This window comes from Camelina sativa, chromosome 3 (genome assembly GCF_000633955.1).
Source record: "Camelina sativa cultivar DH55 chromosome 3, Cs, whole genome shotgun sequence".
NCBI lineage: Eukaryota > Viridiplantae > Streptophyta > Magnoliopsida > Brassicales > Brassicaceae > Camelina > Camelina sativa.
The window spans coordinates 20,368,319-20,387,307 of NC_025687.1; the positions used below are offsets into that span (position 1 = coordinate 20,368,319).

General features: G+C 33.4%; 2 protein-coding genes and 1 pseudogene across 3 annotated transcripts; 2 read left to right on the plus strand and 1 right to left on the minus strand.

Annotated features, from left to right (window-relative positions):
* Nucleotides 354–5,268, plus strand: LOC104777614. The gene is given in 7 exon segments (XM_010501895.2): nucleotides 354–407; nucleotides 409–754; nucleotides 1,220–1,413; nucleotides 1,718–1,751; nucleotides 3,569–3,704; nucleotides 3,797–4,268; nucleotides 4,779–5,268. Coding segments are annotated over 7 exon segments (1,524 nt in total). The 3' UTR covers nucleotides 5,067–5,268.
* On the plus strand, nucleotides 11,967–13,462 carry LOC109130649 (annotated as a pseudogene).
* Nucleotides 14,390–17,718, minus strand: LOC104777615. 2 transcript variants are annotated; one of them, XM_019243855.1, is made up of 7 exons: nucleotides 17,316–17,718; nucleotides 16,859–16,964; nucleotides 16,547–16,636; nucleotides 15,823–16,464; nucleotides 15,267–15,594; nucleotides 15,050–15,131; nucleotides 14,390–14,890 (listed from the first exon to the last, which is right to left on the minus strand). In XM_019243855.1, the coding sequence occupies exons 1-7, from the start codon at nucleotides 17,511–17,513 to the stop codon at nucleotides 14,684–14,686; spliced, it is 1,653 nt and encodes a 550-aa protein (XP_019099400.1). In that variant the 5' UTR covers nucleotides 17,514–17,718; the 3' UTR covers nucleotides 14,390–14,683. The 2 variants fall into 2 exon arrangements, with proteins under 2 accessions (XP_019099400.1, XP_010500198.1); XM_010501896.2 differs by having other exon boundaries at nucleotides 16,547–16,633; nucleotides 17,316–17,716.

The window sequence follows — 18,989 nt, forward strand, 5'->3', positions numbered from 1 at the left end:
GTTATATCTTCATACAGATAATAGTAAAATCAATAATAATTCGATCGATAGTAGTCAACTTCCATGTTCCAGGACTAGTAACTCGCACATATGTATCATGTATGTGTGTTATATTATCTTACCGACCAGTTTTTCACTTTGATCGGACATTTTTCGTTTTAAAAACAAAAAAAGACAGAACGATTAGGTTTAAATGTGAATCGATCATTTTTATTTTCGCACGTGAAAAACAACTTAGGCTTTTTTTACCACACGGCCCTGTATGATTGGCTCTACTATAAAGTTAAATGATAAAAATATTATGATCCTTATAATTGCTAGCACTATAAATACGTAGCCACACTCTAGGTTGCATGACTCACAAATCAACCATAGTCACTTATTCTTTCTTCTTATTTTTGAGCAAATATTGTTTCTTCCTTTCATATTGTGAGAATGTCGAAAACCAATATGAAAGTATGCAATAATTATTTTCTGGTCGATCCGACCAAAGCAAGTTTTCTTGATCTCCTTCTTCTTTTGTTTTCCTCCAACCTAACCAGCGCAAGATTCATCGATTCTCCTCCGGATACGCTCAAAAGTTTCCGGAGAAGTTTCACGAGTCGATGGATCATTGTGTTGGCCATTTTGCTTCAGAAGATTTTAATGTTCATAAGAAAACCCGTGGCGATCCTAGGTGGTTTTCTAACGTATTCGCTCAATCTTCTTACGGCAAATGGTGGCTTCTTCAAGATGATACTAAACCTTTTGACAGGTGAGAAATCTAACAATATAGTTTAACCTTTACTTATTCAGTTTTTTTTTCCCTTCCTTTTTTGTGCATATGATATAATGTATCCCAAAAAAATTTAGATATGTAAAATCATTCCAAAGATGTCAAGGACCAAATATCATATAGAGTTCCACATATTAATATTCCCCATGGACTTTTGGACAAGGAGGACCAATGACACTAATTACCTCATATCAAACGGATTCGAGACAGACCGAAGATCTCTACATGCAAGACGATATAGCACATATCAAAACCCAAAAAGATTTAACAATATTTAATCAAGAACTTAGTTTGGTTAAAAAAACAAAACAGAGTTTAATCTCCTATAAGGTCTTCAAAACACTATTTAAATTTTGAGACAAACTAATCTAACTATTTTGGTTTTTGTGGATGGTGTTTCACAAGTATTTTTACAGGACTAACTCAGGCTCGAACATTTTACAGGAAAGCTGGTGAAGCCTGATAAATCATCCGCGGCATATACGTCGTTTATAGGATGCTCAGATCGAAGAGTTGAACTTGACGAGAAGATAAATGTTGGTACCGTCGAATACAAGGCGATGCTATCAATGATGGCTTCTAAGATCGCTTATGAGAGCAAACCTTTCATCACTTCCGTCGTCAAGAACACTTGGAAGGTTAACTGCATTCTCCTCTTCTTCTCCTTCTTTTAATTAGGGTTATCTGTCTTATTCTCTCATCGGTATAAACAATCCTTCTTATTATTGGAGAAAAAATAAACAAAAGTTACAGCATCCATAAAATATAAAAATCTAATAAACTTTTTCATTTTCTTTCTTATCATATACAAAATTTTTTGCGTTTTGTGTTTCTCATGGCTAATAATCAAATTAAATTATAAACACGGTAAATTAATGTACTCTACTTTCATGTTTGTTTTACGTCTCACTCTCACTGTGTGGTTTGTATCCTGTGATGCAGTTGGACTTGGTGGGTAACTACGACTTTTACAACGGTCAGTTAAAAGCTAATTAATTTTTTTTTATTTGGTACCAGCTATGCTCTAAATTTCTTTAGGAAATGCTATTATTTTCCCATTTCAGAGCTTAGGGCACTATTTTGTGTGAGATTTTGGATTAATTTAACTTCTTTTGGTGTATAAATAATTAAAGCCAGTTAAATCATTTTAATCATCCATATAGAAAACACAACCTTGAAGTTCTACGTACGTAGGACAAGCATACTCGTAGTAGGGTGAAAAAAAAACAAAGAGAGAGACGTAAAGTTAAAAATTTCTATCAAAGAAAAGGAAAGAAAAATAAAAGCAATAAGTAAAGATCTTTCAGTTTTCCAATGAAAAAAAATCATAAAAATGCCTTTCATTTTCTCAATTTTGATAATACGACAGAAACAAGTCTACGAGATCACCATCATGGTGCTTATAAATGTCAAATAGCCAAATAGGTCTCTCTCTGTTCCATATGGAGTTGTACAAAAATGAATGCCAACTATGCAAGAGACCCTACTGATTATAAATGTGTCATCTGTCGGATAAATAATAGATGCATATTTAATGATGAATGTAGAATAGAAATAACAATTACAGCTTTACAAGTGTCTTCAGTTTTAGTGATAGAACTTTTTTAGATTGCATTTAAATTAACCATCTAAACAAGTTTACTATTTAAATTAATAATATAATGCTAGATTAACTCATTTTCTACGAGTACGTTTATTTGTTGGAATTCCAGTTAAAGTTTTGGAGGAATTATTTTTAATTAAGATTAGGAGTAAGTCAATAACAGTAGGACTATAAATTTATCAAAATTTTAAAAATGTTTAAAATATAATTAAGATCTGAGTATCCACTGATCTAAAAAGATAGTATGTAGATTTATTTAGTTTATAACTTACATACATATTCTACAAAATTTAAACTCGATTTATAATAATATACCGATGATGATAGTATAATTTCTTAGGCTACATAGTCTTTTAAAATTAATTAGGATATATATATATATATATATATATATATATATATATAAGTGTTCATTAAATTTTAGTATATAGTATATTAAAAAATAAATTTCCAAATATTAGATTTTTAAAATTTTATTTTATTTGCAAAATTTTAATCTCTGCATAGAACGTAAGAACTTAAGTTTACATATTATTTTTAAACTATGTTTATGATTTTCTTTGTTAGTCTGGTGCATCTGTGGCTAATATAATATTCTAACAGAAATGGATAATATGTTGGTTGTAATTTTTGTGTAACCTTTTTTTCTTTTATCATGTCTTAAGCATTCTCAAGAGAACAAATATAAAGATTCCAATAAAAAAGAGAGAGAGAACAAATATAATAAGAATAAAACTGGTGACCCAAAATATAATAAGTCACGTGTTTTGTCCGAGTTTAGCAGCTAAGATTCTTAAAGTCAAATGCTGCATGATAGTAGTTCGATTTTTTTCTTATAATATTATAGTAGATCAATTTACAGAAAAGAGGAAAAAATAAAATAGTAACTTTTTCTATTCAAAATTAATCGGTACTTTAACGATTAAACACAAAAGTTATATCGATTAACGTGAATCAATATTACTGTTTTTCATGCAATTACTGATTCTAAAATTNAAATTTTTTTTTTTTTTTTTTTTTTTTTTTTTTCTAAAAAGATCTTATAAGTGTTACTATCTTTTCTATTCATACAACATCAAATTTACCTCTCGATATATATTTATGTATTTATGCATAACCTTGAAATAGTTTGAATATTTAAATAACATTTGAAAAATCCATAAATTCTAAGTTTGTATTTCTGTGGTCAGCTTTCCAAGAAAGTAAATTGACGCAAGCCTTCGTGTTTAAGACGTCGAGCACCAACCCAAACCTCATCGTCATCAGCTTCAGAGGAACTGAACCTTTCGAGATGGCTGATTGGTGCACTGATCTCGACGTCTCTTGGTACCTACTATATATACGTTCTATATATAGTTCTACATCAATACATAGTTACTCTTATTAATTCATATATATACTTCCAAATTTTAAATTAGGTACGAGATGAAGAACGTTGGCAAAGTCCACGCAGGGTTCTCGAGAGCTTTAGGCCTCCAAAAAAATGGATGGCCTAAGGAAAACCTAAGTCTCCTACACCAATATGCTTACTACACCATCAGACAGATGCTTAGGGACAAGCTTGCCAAAGACAAGAACCTTAAGTTTATTCTAACAGGTCACAGCCTCGGGGGGGCCCTAGCTGCTCTTTTCCCGGCGATTCTAGCGATTCACGGTGAGGATGAGCTGCTAGATAAGCTAGAGGGAGTCTACACGTTTGGACAGCCACGTGTAGGAGATGAAGACTTTGGGGAGTTTATGAAGGATGTCGTGAAAAAGCATGGGATAGAGTATGAGCGATTTGTCTATAACAATGATGTTGTACCTAGAGTGCCTTTTGATGACAAGATTTTGTTCTCATACAAGCACTATGGACCTTGCAATTGGTTCAACAGTCTTTACAAAGGAAAGGTAAATTAAAGTAGCCTAAATCCAATTATTTGTTTTTTTTCTTGCTAAATTATTTAAAAAGACGTAATAAAAAAAGAGAGTGAATATTTAAAAAGTTGACATGAAGAAACCTTAAAATTTTCTTTTAAAAGAATTGTCCATTTTCACATGAGATTGACATGATAGTTAGAAGGTAGCAACTTATCCATGTTTAGTTTCCTAATTGCCTTTTTCTTTTAAGAGACTAAATTAGGCAATATTTTTTACTAAAACTAATTACAACGTACGTGGTCCGTATTTTAAAAAGTTAACAAAGTACGTACGTGTGTAATTAAATCTTAAACTCTAATTCAGCTCTATATATAAAGCTAAATTCCAAAAATTAGATCCTAAATCCGAAAACTGTATTTCTTATTTTTTTTATATATAAAATAGTCTATTTTTTAGTTTACACGTTTTCAGCATTTTTTCTAGATTGTTCCTTTTTATATTCATTATTGGTGCATAATCATGAATGTTTACGCTTATTAGGTAAGAGAAGATGCACCGAATGCGAACTACTTCAACTTGTTGTGGTTAATACCGAAGCTATTGATTGGTTTGTGGGAGTTTATAAGGAGTTTCATATTACAGTTTTGGAAAGGTAAAGAGTACAAAGAGAATTGGATGATGAGATTGGTTAGGATTTTGGGAATAGTAATCCCTGGTGGCTCTAACCATTTCCCATTTGACTATGTCAACTCCACACGTTTAGGAGGCTTGGTTCGACCTCCTCCTTCTACTACTACTCCTGAGGATAAACTTGCCCTCATTGCTTGAATATTGCAAATTGAATAATCCTACCCACTTTATCTGCTCTTAATGAGTTTAATAATTGTACAAGAGCTTTAATTTATTATCTGTTATATGTCTTGTGTTTGTGTGAGTTTCTTTATACCATATGTACGTTGTTAACACTAAATATCTATCTTTTTTCAAGTTCTGAATTAGAATAAGAGAACCAGGTACAAAGTATTTCTCATGGATTATACTGTCACCTTTTGTTTATTTATTTTTGGTCACCACACTATCTCCATTTAATTTCGTTTTCCTACATACAATTTCTAAGTTTTGAATCGAGTGATTATAAATAAATAAAATAAAATAAAAATCATCTAAAAATTTACATTCATTCATATTAACCACTTTACACATGGTAATGGTAGTAAAATTGCACCTGAATCTTGCAAGATTGATTAGAGCATAAATTATCTTGTTTTGGGTGGCAAATAAATTTGAGAAGGTCATGTCCTGGTCTCCTTGAGATTCTTATCTTCGTTAGATGCCTCTTATATGTGGTAGATCTTTTAATGAACATTGATGTATATATGCGATATGCCTCTCTTTTTTTGGCTAAAAATGCTATGCCTCTTTTATGTGGTGGACTGGTGGGTCTTACGCTGACATGATGCCTAATGTATATATGCATGGCGTTACAATGATATCTATCAAATTGTGGAATCATCCTAAATTATTACAAATTTTATTTGACATATACACAATAGAAAATTAAAACTAAAATGTAATGATCGACTTTTTTAGTCTTGATTGGTAAGGCGTTTAGAAAATGCGTATAGCACTTTCGTCTATATTTTCAACTACTGCTTCGAATTCAACTAATTTTATGAACATTATTTTGTTTTGACTTTTTGACATCCAAATTTCCACATCACTCATAAGACCATCACCAACCGTTCAAATGGACAACGTCGTTAAAAAAAAAGTATATATATATTTTAATTATATTATAATATTTTTTTTATTATTATTAAAATTAGACTACGAGTTTACGACTAAAGAGACACATGTACAAATTGTTAAACGAATCGGTTCTGTTTTTTTTGTCATCTCAAATTTTATTGATAAACTTGGTTTTGCACTGAGATAGATTACAACAAGTAGAATAGAAGACCCAAATAAGGAAAACATATGCCGCCGGACTACAAGAATATCCCCAAAATCATTAGTCCACAAGAGGGAACCCAGTTTATAAACAAACGATAATATAGAGAGAAGAACAAAGAACTAAGTTCTATATTTGAGAAAAGGCATGAGAGATTCCACAAAGCTTCCTTATAAAACCTGTGAATATCGAGAGCACTAGAAGACCGGATAACCTCACACCGCATACAACCAGCAAGCAAATCGACAGAGAGGAAAGCAAGAACCCAACACGACCAGAGATACAAATACAACTTCCATCACACCTTACCAGCCGATTAGAGAGAACTAAAAACACTAGAGTCAAGGCCAAAACCTTAAAATCTACTAGAGACAAACAACGCAAGATCAACTATTCTTACATGCGGACACTCGTCGAACCAGTTTCAGCCACCTACAGACTTAAAATTGACGACGTCCTCGCAAGAGAAGAAGTAGAGAACGATTCTACTGCTTCCACTAAAACCTAACTCTAAAACTTCCAAAAGGAAACTTGAAGGAATGCTAGTAGGTGACTCAACAACAAAATACCATCCAAATGGCTCACACCAAGAACGAACCTAGAGCAAAAACTAATCTCAAACCAGCAAGAGGACTTTAAAAAGAGGTAGAGCAAAATTCCAGATTCAAACCCCCAAACATATCCACCACCGAAAATAAATGACCAAGAACTGAATCAACAAGGATAACAACTAAAGCCACCACCAAGCAAACTAGGGATATACCAAACGAGCTTGACTTAATGAGAATGTAGCCAAAGGTAACCTAAACACTTGATATATCATGGTTTTTAGGTGTTTTTGGTCATGATATAAGTCTTAATTATAGAGTTTTTTTTTATATTTTAGAGTCTTTATAGGATTTAACATAGATGAGAGCATAATGAAGCTAAATAGGAGGATTTGGAATACATTCTAGCATTGAGGCTGAAGCTGCAAAGTTGGGAGACGAATTCAGAGAAGGCATCGACTGATGCAATTGATAGTGTCGATCGATGCATAGCCAAAGAAGAAATAGGAAGTTTTCCCACAAGTTTTGCAGATTTACAAAGTTTCACCAAAGTTTTCCGTATTTGCATTATTAGTCCATGGGCATGTTTTAGGAATATAAATAGGATTTCTAGTTCATTGTTTAAAACTAAGCTTTATTTTTCCCTGCAACTTTTGAGAGAAAACCCTGAGAGATTTTTAGAAAGCTTTTGGAGAGAAGAATCAAAACTTCTTCAAAGAAGATTCAGAACTCCTTTACTTCTTCTTTAATCTCTTAATGCTATCTATTTTATTCATGATTTGTGTTTTTACAATTATGTTTAAGTAGATCTGCTTGTTAGGTTTAGGATTTCTCACTAGAGATTTCATGGATTCTTAGATTGATTAATTAATTGGATTCTTTATCTTTCTTGTTCTTCACCATAGGTTGTTCTAAATGCTAGATCTTTGATTAGTCATCTGGACTTAGATCTTAGGATTATTGATTGATATGAGAATATAACTGATTTTCATGACAAAAACCTTTGGTGAGCAAAATTACTTTTTGCAAAGAGATTTGAATTAGTGATTTTGTGAACTTATCTAAACTTGATTTTATTGCTGGTTTTTAACTTGGATTTTGCAAAGAAATTTGGATTTTCGGGTTTTAAAACTTAGATAATATTTGTAGTGAGAACTGATTTATTTTACAATTGTGTTTAGAGTTCAAGAACGGTGCTTAATTATTGAATCCTGCTTGCTTAATTAATTGATCTGATTTTCCATGATTTCCTAAGAATTTCCATAGGCCTAACGTTTCATTCTACTGAATTTTACAACTCTTTAATTTTCTGTTTTATTTTGCGATTTAATTACAATATTTCTGTTTAGCATAATTAAAAATTATTAAATCTATCGTGTGAATCTAGAGTCTTTGTGGATTTGATCCCTAAGTACTACAATTGATCTCTTAAGAGTAGTTCAGGGTTAAATTTGAGCATATAACCACTTTCTAAACAAAGAGACCTAAGGCAGCACTCTCAGGGCAAAAGAATACAAAGGCCAGATGTTACCAGAGAGGAGGCAAAAACATCTCGGCCGCAGTAGAAACCAGCAATCCATCTATCACCATCAACGACCAAGGCCAAAGAGAACCATATATGAAATTACGCTCAATAAAGCCATCAACGAGACAGGGCAAATCGCGGTTCACCATCACAAGCCCAAATAATAAAAAATTGCCGCAACTCTAAAAAAAATTAGCCAAAAAATGAAAAACAAATTCTGCCAAATTACAAAATTGGATTTTTCCACCAAATATTTTAAAATTTATATCTTTAAAAAAACTTACAAAAACCTTGTAAACGCTTTTAAAAACTTTTTAAAAACCTTGTAAACGCTTATATAAGGTTTTAAAAAAGTGTTTAAATTTTTTTTAAATGTTTTTAAAGGTTTTTTTATAAGGTTTTTATAAAGCATTTACAAAAAAATTTACAAGGTTTTATAAGACGTTTATAAGGTTTTTAAATAGTTTAAAACCTTATAAAAGCCTTGTAAACTTTTTTGGCGGGAATTATTTTTTGTAGAAATTTTTTGTCAAAATTTGGCGGACAGTTTTTTCAAAATTTATTTTATGTCGGAAATTTTTTAGCGGAAAAATTTTGTTTTTCATTTTATTAATTAAAATATTTTTCATATTGGTCGTCGGAGGAGATGGAGGCATAATCAGAGGAAGGAGAGACGCTGTTAGTGGAGTCACTCATGATTGGAGTACGAGAATAAAAAATATTCACAAAGCATAACCAAATTTCATAGAAGCATCTTAGAAAAAGGAGGAGTTTCTGTGCCGTCAAACTAGTACGGATCCACCGTGTTGCACCTCCACCGCCAATCTGTACATGAAACAATCGAACAAGAGAAAGATTCATCTTGGTTCACAAAAAAAATGAGAAGGTGTGGAAATGAAGAAGAGAAAAGAAGAAAATAAAGTAAGGCCATGAATGGTGACATCTAAAGTGCGTAATTGGAAGTGTGGTTTTCAAAAAACTAAATTTTACACCATTCGCAAAACAACAACGTAATTTGCGTTATTTAAGAAAGAGAAAAAAAAACTGTTTGCGTTTTTGAAGGAATCAATTTAACTCATGGACCGCACTTGTGTTATGACTCACCAATTAGCTACGGTTTTGTGTTTTTATGTTTTACCAATTAGAATAATTGATTCATTAATTTTTCATAAGTTATAAAATATTGAGTTTTTATGAAAAAGCAGATTTAAAGAAAATAAAAAAGTTAGCCAATTGAAATTTCAATTTATTTATTATTAATTCACAAATATTTGTTATATATATTATACTTATCTTTAAAAAAATCACATACACAATGATCATAAAAAATTTCTTATACTATTTTCTTATGTACTAATCGTTGAATTAATCTATATTTTCTTAATTCAAGATTTTATTACAATAATAGAGTATATATTTCATTTGTAAATAGATAAATATACTTAGTATATAACTATATATAGTTATTTTATTATAATCAAAGTTAAAAGATAATTTTATATAAACATATAATATGTAATATATCACCATTTTTACAAAAAAAACAAAAAAAAAGGGTTTCACCATATACTTTGATAATTTTATCTATAATTTGTAATTTGTATTGTTTCTTGCATTTTTACCATTCCAACATTTTCTTGTAAGCCGTAAATATTTTTTTTCACCAATCAAATTTTATTGTGTACCCCTTATTTTTTGATAAACTGCACTTGTCTCGCAAACCGCATGTACCGCAGTTTATCCGTACCGTACTCTAAAACCGCTTTCTCCGCACAACCAAATACGCGGTCACCATTCGGATCCTAAGAGTTTGGTTTATTTTATTTTATTTTTACTCTTCAATTTCTAAGTTTTTAATTATTTTAGTAAATTATTTTAGTAAATATATATTTTTTTTAGTAATTTTTTACTATAATCTCTGACATCTTGTGTTGTGTGCACTTATGCAACAATAATTTGTGTATCTATATTTATAGAAAATTTGCTTCAATTTATCTTTGTTACTATTTGTAATTTTGTAGTTACGTTTAGCAACTAATTAGCTACAAAATATTTGTTACCTAAATTTTCATCACTAATCTATAACTATTTGTAATTAATATTTGTTATTATTTTTTCTGTAGCGAAAAAACGTAGCTATATAATCATAATTTTGTATGGATAGATAGCTATATCATCCCAATGTAAGTGCTTGAACATGCAAGAAAGGATTAGGTTGAAGTTCTCTTCTTAATAGATCTTTTGAAAATTTGCATTTGCAGGTGCAAGATTATAAGATCTACCTATATGAGTAAGAAGTGGAGCCGCATCAAGAACTTTGGACTTAGCTTCCTATATGCTCATGAATGGATAGAGACACATGGCTTATAATAGTGTCAAGTATAAACACTTAGAGTAGTATAGAAATTCATGTGTGTATTATCTTCATGTACCCAAATGAGTTAAAAGTATTCAATCCATTGGACATCCTAATTATCGGGTATTTGGAATGTGTAATATTACTAAGATGTAAATTCAATCGTTACGATATTTACATTTATGCATGAGTTTAGTTTATGTGTGTAATTTTGTGAATCAAAGATTAAACTTAAATGGGGGAGGAATGTTGGTGATTTAAGTTATTAATCAACATTTATCTCACTAAAAGTCACAACGTTTGGTGAATGGTCACAATGGTCATAACTTTTTGTGAATGGTCACAACTTTTGGTGAATTGTCACATTGTTAACGTACGGTTGCAAATGTACGTGGAAACCCATCGAGTATTATAAATACTCTACTTCTCCACAACAACAGAGTTAGAAAAAGTGAGAAAGTGAGAGATTAAAATCAGATTCACAAAACTCAAAGTTTGAGAAAAACTTTGGTGATAAACACAAAATTTCTATATGTTTCTTTTGTATCTTAGCCTAGAACAAGAGAGAAATGTTTGATTGTCATATCTTACAATGGATTTCGTGTAACCCTAGGCTTAAGAGAAGGGTCGAAATACTCTTTAAGGAAAGTGATCATTTGCACGTTTCAATCATTATCCAAGTTCACCTTACACTGTTTCTACAACATGTTTGGTGTCCTATGGTACATTGCAACAAATAAAAAGAGGCCAAGAGAGCCTAAGTGATATTCAAATCTTAAAAATTTTGTCAATTTTTTTAAAAAAATGAACGAAAATACACCAAAGTTTTTTGATCGTGCTAGACAGATATGCCATATGTCTAATCCATCTCAGCCAGTGCACTTCCTTTCTCGACGATACAATTGCAATCTGTACAAGTGCATTGGCTGCTACAGCAAGAAAAGTGCTTTAAGTATCATCTCCATTGTGATACCTACGATTACGATATGCACAAGAAATGTTATTTTTAACTGAGATTTCGTTTGTCGGATGTAACTAGTCCTCACACCCTTTACAAACAGTACAATAAGTTCTGTTCAGATGTGGAGGTAAAGGCTTGAGTGGTTCTATGGGATATTACTGATGTGGTCATTGTCGTGTTACTTTCCACAAACTTTGCCACTTGTATCCGTCAAATATCAAACGTCCTTTTCACCCTTCCCACCCTCTAACACTCACCTTCTCCGTATAATAATTTGCAGTAGATCCTCACTGTTGGGGAAACAACTAATGTGAACCTGTGAGGAAAATATAATAATCTTGGTAGCAAAAACTTTAAAGCGTAAAATAACAAGACACAAAATTATACATGGAAAACCTCCCCAATGTGAGGAGTAAAAACCACGGGACCGTAGTCCACTCAAAATTCCACTATCACCAATGTATTTGAGTACAACCACGTCCTCTCTAGAGATTAAGGCTACAAGTAGCAATCTCTAACAATAAGAAAACAACACAAGAGAGAGAACACAAAAGGCTAATAATATGCAGATCCAAACGACCCTACATTCACTAAGATTCCGGAAACCTATTCAGATCTCCACAGTACCTATCCTAGATAAACAAGTCAGGAACAACTCTGCAAAATTTCAGCTCAAATAAGAGCTCTTTTGAATGTCCAAACGTGCAAAAAACCAATCCCTAACAGTTATGTTTTTCTCTCCTCTTCTAGATCCGAAAATCAACTCTCTTCTCTCTCTTTTTTCCTTATGCCAATAAAAAAGGTTTATATAGTGTCTCATAATCCGAAACCCAATATTAATCTCATGGACTAATATAATGGCCAAAGTCCAGGTTTGGTTAACCAAACCCAATTGGTTTCCCCACTAGGAGGAAAACCCAACACCCACTTCACGGCAAGAAGAAGAAGAACCCTATGATTCTGAAGAAGAACCTGATGCATCCGGATCTAATGATGCATGTATCTTAATATCCGATGTAAAATGCAAATGTTGCTGGAGGAAGCTCCAACACATATACTACCACTGTTCTATTTGCAATTTTAGCCTAAACCTCACATGTACTAGAAACCCACCACCACTTACCATCAACCACCTTAAGAGCCATGAGCATATCCTCACCCTTTTTCCTAGACGAATCCATTCTCCATGTGATGCTTGTGGCTTGTCGCTCGGGAACAACCATGATCTCGTCTACACTTGTCTCCCTTATAGCTACATGGTCCACATGACACGTATCTACTTATCCTGTGTCATTAAGATCACTAGTCACCCACACCGCTTAGCTCTCTCTTCCTCCCTTCCTTCAGGTGAATTATCTTGCGGAGTCTATCGCCAAACCATTGATGTAACCAATGGGAACTTTTCCTACCAAAAGGGATGCCACAATGCTGTCAACTCCAAATGTGGAGTGGAAGGCCGTGTGTAGGACAGGAAAGATCTCCAAGGATGGACTGAAGAACCAGATGAAAACGTTAAGCCATTCGTGAGGATCGATGAAAAGAACCATACATCATTTCAGTCATAATAAGTATTATCTAAAACTCCACCGTAACGACGTATGGGATGAAAACATGTTCTGTCGGGCATGCATCCTCCCAATATTAATATACGAGAGTTTCTACAATTGTATGCAGTGCCATTTCCTTCTCCACAAAGCATGTGTATCACTTCCTCGCAAAAAAAACATCTGCTACACAGACACCGCCTTATCCTCCATCTAATTCCTCCAAAGCCATTAGCATACTTTATTAACGGAAGATTGGAGCATTTCCATGACATATTCAAATTTCATGGTTGTGACCAAATAGGTGTAAGTCTAGTCAGTGTTCACATTATTCCATAGAGTGTATGGAATGCAAGTCATATTTGGGCCTAAAATGCGCTACTTTACCAAGTGTGACACACGACAAACACGACCGACATCCACTTACTCTTTGCGGTAGGGAAGAAGTTACGACGAGTGGTCAACATTGGTGCGAAATATGTGAAGCAAAATTAGATGCAAACGAATGGTTCTATACATGTCATGAATATTGTAATGTCATGGATCACGGTGCATATTAGTTGTTTATTAAGAAAACAACTCTTCATGAGGCCCATGCAGTGGCGGACCCAGGAAAAAATTATACTCAGGTCATAAATAGAAAAAAAATACTGATAATGTAGTGTGGAAGGTTCGAACCTTGGTTTGGGGAGGTCAACAAAGCGAAAAATGACCAACTATGCTGCTGAAACTTCACAACTTTACATACAAAAAACGTTATTTCAAAGATTTACCCTGTCAGTTGACCTTCCCAAGCTCTATGTGGATCCGCCACTGGCCCATGTCCATTCTTAGAGGACGATATTCGTTGTTAGTTACTCGCAACAGTGGTAACACTCGAGCAGTTTGCTGTGTATGTGATCGTCGTTGCATAGAGCCCTTTATCTACGAGTGCCGATCGAGGTTTTCATATTTGTTCTTGCTTGTACTTGTATACTTTCATTGTTTGATATGTCTTTGAATTATTGTATTACAGGTTCTATTGTTAATTTATTATTGTTGTATAAGTGTGATTCTTTCTATACATGATGAATTATTTAACAGAATGGTTTACATGCAAATGATAATCTCGTCTGATTGGGTTGCAAACACATTATGTGGACCGTACCAAGAAAAATTGGTCATAATGTGAACCATACAATATGATATAAATTAATGAAATGTTTTGTCAGAAACTTTACTTAAAAGGTAAGAACATTTAACATAATCAACACAATGATGCATATGTGATCGATAAGGTAAGTAAAGAAATCTTGTCCTCTCAAGGGATCAAATCACCTCTAAACACCTCCAGGCTCCAAGGGACCAAACAAAGGTGGAAAGGGGTGAACTCATCACTCGGATTTTAACTCTCAGCTAGGAACTAACATACAAATGTACTAAGCGCATGTATTGGAAACAATTAACAGCTACTTACGATCAAAAGTATATTATTACAAAGTAGGAATAAGAACACCAAATATTACGCATACGCACGAGTGAAGAGTCTCCATTTACCGTATTTTCTTCGAAAAAGGGCAACTAGAATGCATGACAGGTGAAACAACCACTTAGGGAAGCCATTTTCTTCTTCCCACTTCTTTTAAAAGATGAAGCCTTACCATGGGATGTGGTTGTTGCTTTATTGTCTAACACCGACCTCCTCATCTCCTCTGCTTTCTTCTCTGCTGATTTCACTTTTCTCATTATTTTTTCCATTGACGACGATCTTTTCTTTTCCAAATTCATCTGAGAAAAATATTTCTGACATTAGATTACACTAACATACTAAAGCAGTTACTTAAAGGTGTTGATATCAAATGTAATTGTTTCGATGCTTAGCTTTAGTTTTTGTGCTTCAGATAAAAAATAATAATGCTACAGAAACAGGATGAGAGGGGATTTAACCTCTAGCTTTCTTATTGCGGCCTCGGCTTTAGCTTTCTGCAAATTTTCCCAAGATATGATGCTGGCTTCCGCGGTCTTCACACTACAGATATACGAAACATTCAATCAGAATTTCAAGTCTAATTCATTTGAAAACTAGCATTCCTGTTGCTTATAAGATTCTTCAGAACTAAAGAGCGTGTGACTAATGTGTCAACCCTATAATCTAAGAACATACCATGTCAGACCTTGAGGATCCCTAGCTTTGCCATTTAAGTGGTCTCGCATTTTTGAGCTATTTCCATGGTATAGACCTCTGTGCGTCTTTGACCAGCGAGTTACGGTTACCTTCTCATCAACCTGTAAGTCCTTGACTTCTGCTTGGTTGGAATGACCATTCAGTAGTTCCGAAACAGGTCGTGCTGATGGAGAGGAGGGAGAGAATGAACACTGTCTCTCAGGTGATAAGCGGATGCTTCCCTCAGGACTCATCTGGGTCGCCATATCCCTTCTCGAGACAGCTTGAGCATCAGTAGCTGCATCCTTTATACTTTCATGGATGTCATCTGTACATATTGGTAACAAAAAGTAGTTTACCAAATGAGAATGTCAAAATTTCCAGATCATGATATTTAAACGATTAATAGAGCAGGATAACAAAGTTTGATGCATGAGTCCTTTTTGTCCACTTTAATTTTAGCACAATAAAATTTATGGAGAGTCGGATAATAATATCAAAACTCAAATGTAGTTTATAAAAATGAGTTGCAGAGAGTTGAACAGTATTATTATACCTTGGGATGATGGTGCAAGTCCTTCAGTGCAGCCATGAATGCTAATCGATCTAGCCATGCAAGGATCGATTCGTTGAGGAAAGGCTGATGCAGTAGAACCCCTAGAAGAGACAGTTTCTGGCAACACACCAGCTGAAAATGGAGAGCTTGCCGTTAAGCAGCCCATGTTCCCACCATGAACCATAGGAACCGCAGGAGAATACAATGAATAATATGCAAATCCCGGAGGTCCTAATGGACCACTTTTGGCTTTAGGTCGCCTTTCATGTGATGCTCCAAATGAAGTTCGGGCAGCTCCGTCCTTAGTAAGAGGACTAACTATCCATCTCTCTGCATCTTCCCATTTAGAAGGAACTGTTCTACCACTATATAAAGGCAAAAAACCAGCATTGGGCGGACTTCTTCCCCCGTTTGAGCGTAAAGGTACCCGCTCTGAGCTCCAACCCTTTTGTATACTATGCAGATAAGTAGGAGTTCCAGGGCTAGGAAACACACTGGATTTATTAGTTGAAACTGAAGTTCTCTTAACATTTACCACTCTTGGAGACGAAGAGATTACATTACTAAGATCCAATGAAGCAGTCCTTTGGTAATCTAGCTTTTTCGCCAGCGCTTCAGATCTGGATCTTCGTTCCTGACATTCTATAAAGAGTTGAGATTATTAAACAACATGTGTTTCTATTTTCTTCTTTTCCTTTTGTTATGATGTAAAAAGTAAACTGACCTCTAAGAGCTACAGAGAAAGAACTCCTAGCTGAATCAAGATTCTGGCTTTCATCATCTTTTTTAACCTCAAACTCCTCTTTCCAAGCTGCTTTTATTTTTTCAGTAGAAAACAAAGAGACAACAAAGTAAAAAGTAAGAGAAACAGAAAACATGGTACATACATTTTTTTCAAATTTCCAAAAGCATAATTGATCTCTTTTAGACTATTTTTGTCGCATGTCTCTCTCTTTTCTTGACAACCTTTAATCCAATTCAATCACTAGCAGTAACACTACATACATCAGTACTACTAGTAGTAGTAGTAGCTTACCTTTCACTTTATTTGATTTTCTAGAGTTACGACTATTCTTCCACCCTGTTCCACGCTTGTCTAGATCTAGATCTTTACAGCTCGAACTTACCCTCTGATCTCGCTCCTGTTCACATCTCAAATAATTCCAAACAAAAGTTACTTCAAAATTCAAAATAAAAAAAAATAATACATTCCAAGATCCAGAATCGTGTTTTACGAACGAAGCTACTTCACTAACTCAAATCTCTATATAGCTCTGTTGCATGGAATCATCATCTCTAAAAACTCTAAAATCCAGTGCAAATCGAAACAACAAATCTGTTTTTTTCTCTAGTGTCATTGAACGATGAACAGTGAAATCGAATAACAAATTTTGCATGATTTTGACTAAGTCAAACACACACACGCGGATTCATAAAATGTGATAGTGAAACTCTTAGATTCATGAAGTGAAACAATGTGGATGGAGGAGTACCAGAGAAGGACCGGAGACGAGAGAGTCACGGTCGTGAACGTCGGAGGTGGAAGAGCAACGATCGACGCTAACGGAAGCGGAGGAGAAGAGACTGAGACTATATTCCGGTGTGAAGATTATAGAGTCGGGGCTTGAGTCTCGTCGAGATCCTCCGGGTTTCGCCGGACGGTTGACTTTGTATGATGACTCCGACGGCATTTGAAATCTTCGCGAAGAAGCTAAATCTCTAACCGTTTTTTTTTTTTGTGAGCTCGAGCTATAGAGAGAGAGAGAGAGAGAGAAAGAGGTTTTGTGAGTAATCTGGTTTTTCTTTTTGGTGGTGGTGACTCAGAGACACTCTGCAGGGAAACAATGTGTGACTTTGACTTGTGTGAAAGACTGTTGAGAGAGAAAGGTAGAGAGAGAGAGAGATGATTTTTTTTAAAAGATTTTTGCTTTTTTTTTTTTTTTTTTTAAATGTCTTTACTTATATATTTAAAAGAGCAATCTTTTGAGGCGTGGTTGATACGAATTTAATGAATTATAAGTGTTGTGATTGGTGTGTTTTGTTTTGTTTTTTCTTTATTTTGTTTTAACATGAGACTTTCCATTAACTAAGGAGGGTGATCATGATCATCATGTACTTATGAGTAATGATGATTTGAAACTTTTTTTTTTTATGATAAAAAGGTATAGAATGGGTGGAGTTAAGCTTTGAATGTTACACCTTCTTGCTATTATTTTTACTAACTACTTATGTAATAACGAATTTATTGAAATAATTTATACATCTGTTACATGAGTGTGCAATATATTGTTTTTTATTTTAGTTTTTTAAAATAATTATGTTAAGCATTTTAAATGTTACTTTGTTGATTTTGTAATTGTTAATTATTTAAAAGATAACAGTTATGGAACATAAATTTTTTTACGGGTAGGGACGAGATGGAACAGGACCTGACAAGACGGGATAAGACGAGATGTCTTTATCATTCTAAAATAGTTACGCATACATTATATACGTGCAATCATCCAAACTAAAACTAGATTAAAATCTGATATTTGGATTTAATACCTTTAAGTATACTGTTATCATTTTAAAACTTCAAAACGATCATTGTATATTTATTATCGTATAAAGGATTAACAATGTCTAAACAACGTACTTATCTAAATATGTTTTAACATTTACCATATAAGTAAACCAAATATACTACTCAACACTATTTAAAATTTCGAAATTATAAAAAACACATTAATCAAAATATTTTATGTATTCAAAATATACATAAATTAATTACAATATGTGTCATCACTAGTATGTTATATGAGTGTGCAATATATTGCTTTTTTATTTTAGTTTTTTAAAATAATTATCTTAAGCATTTTCAATGTTACTTTGTTGATTTTGTTTGGATAAAAATTTAAATCTTCTCGGATGTATGGCTAAATTTGTTGTCGATGCATGGATTGGAGAAACTTCGTATATAGGAATAACTAGAAACATACCGTTTGAGATTTTATTTAATAGGAATAACTAGAAACATACCGTTGTCGATGTCGGCCAATGCTGGCCATTAAGAAATCTAAATTAAGTTGAGTAGGATTACATGCTGAACATAGGTATGACTCTATAAATTGATTAGGTCTATTTATTCGAAGAATGGACATTGCTCTTAAGGGTATCTGCATTGG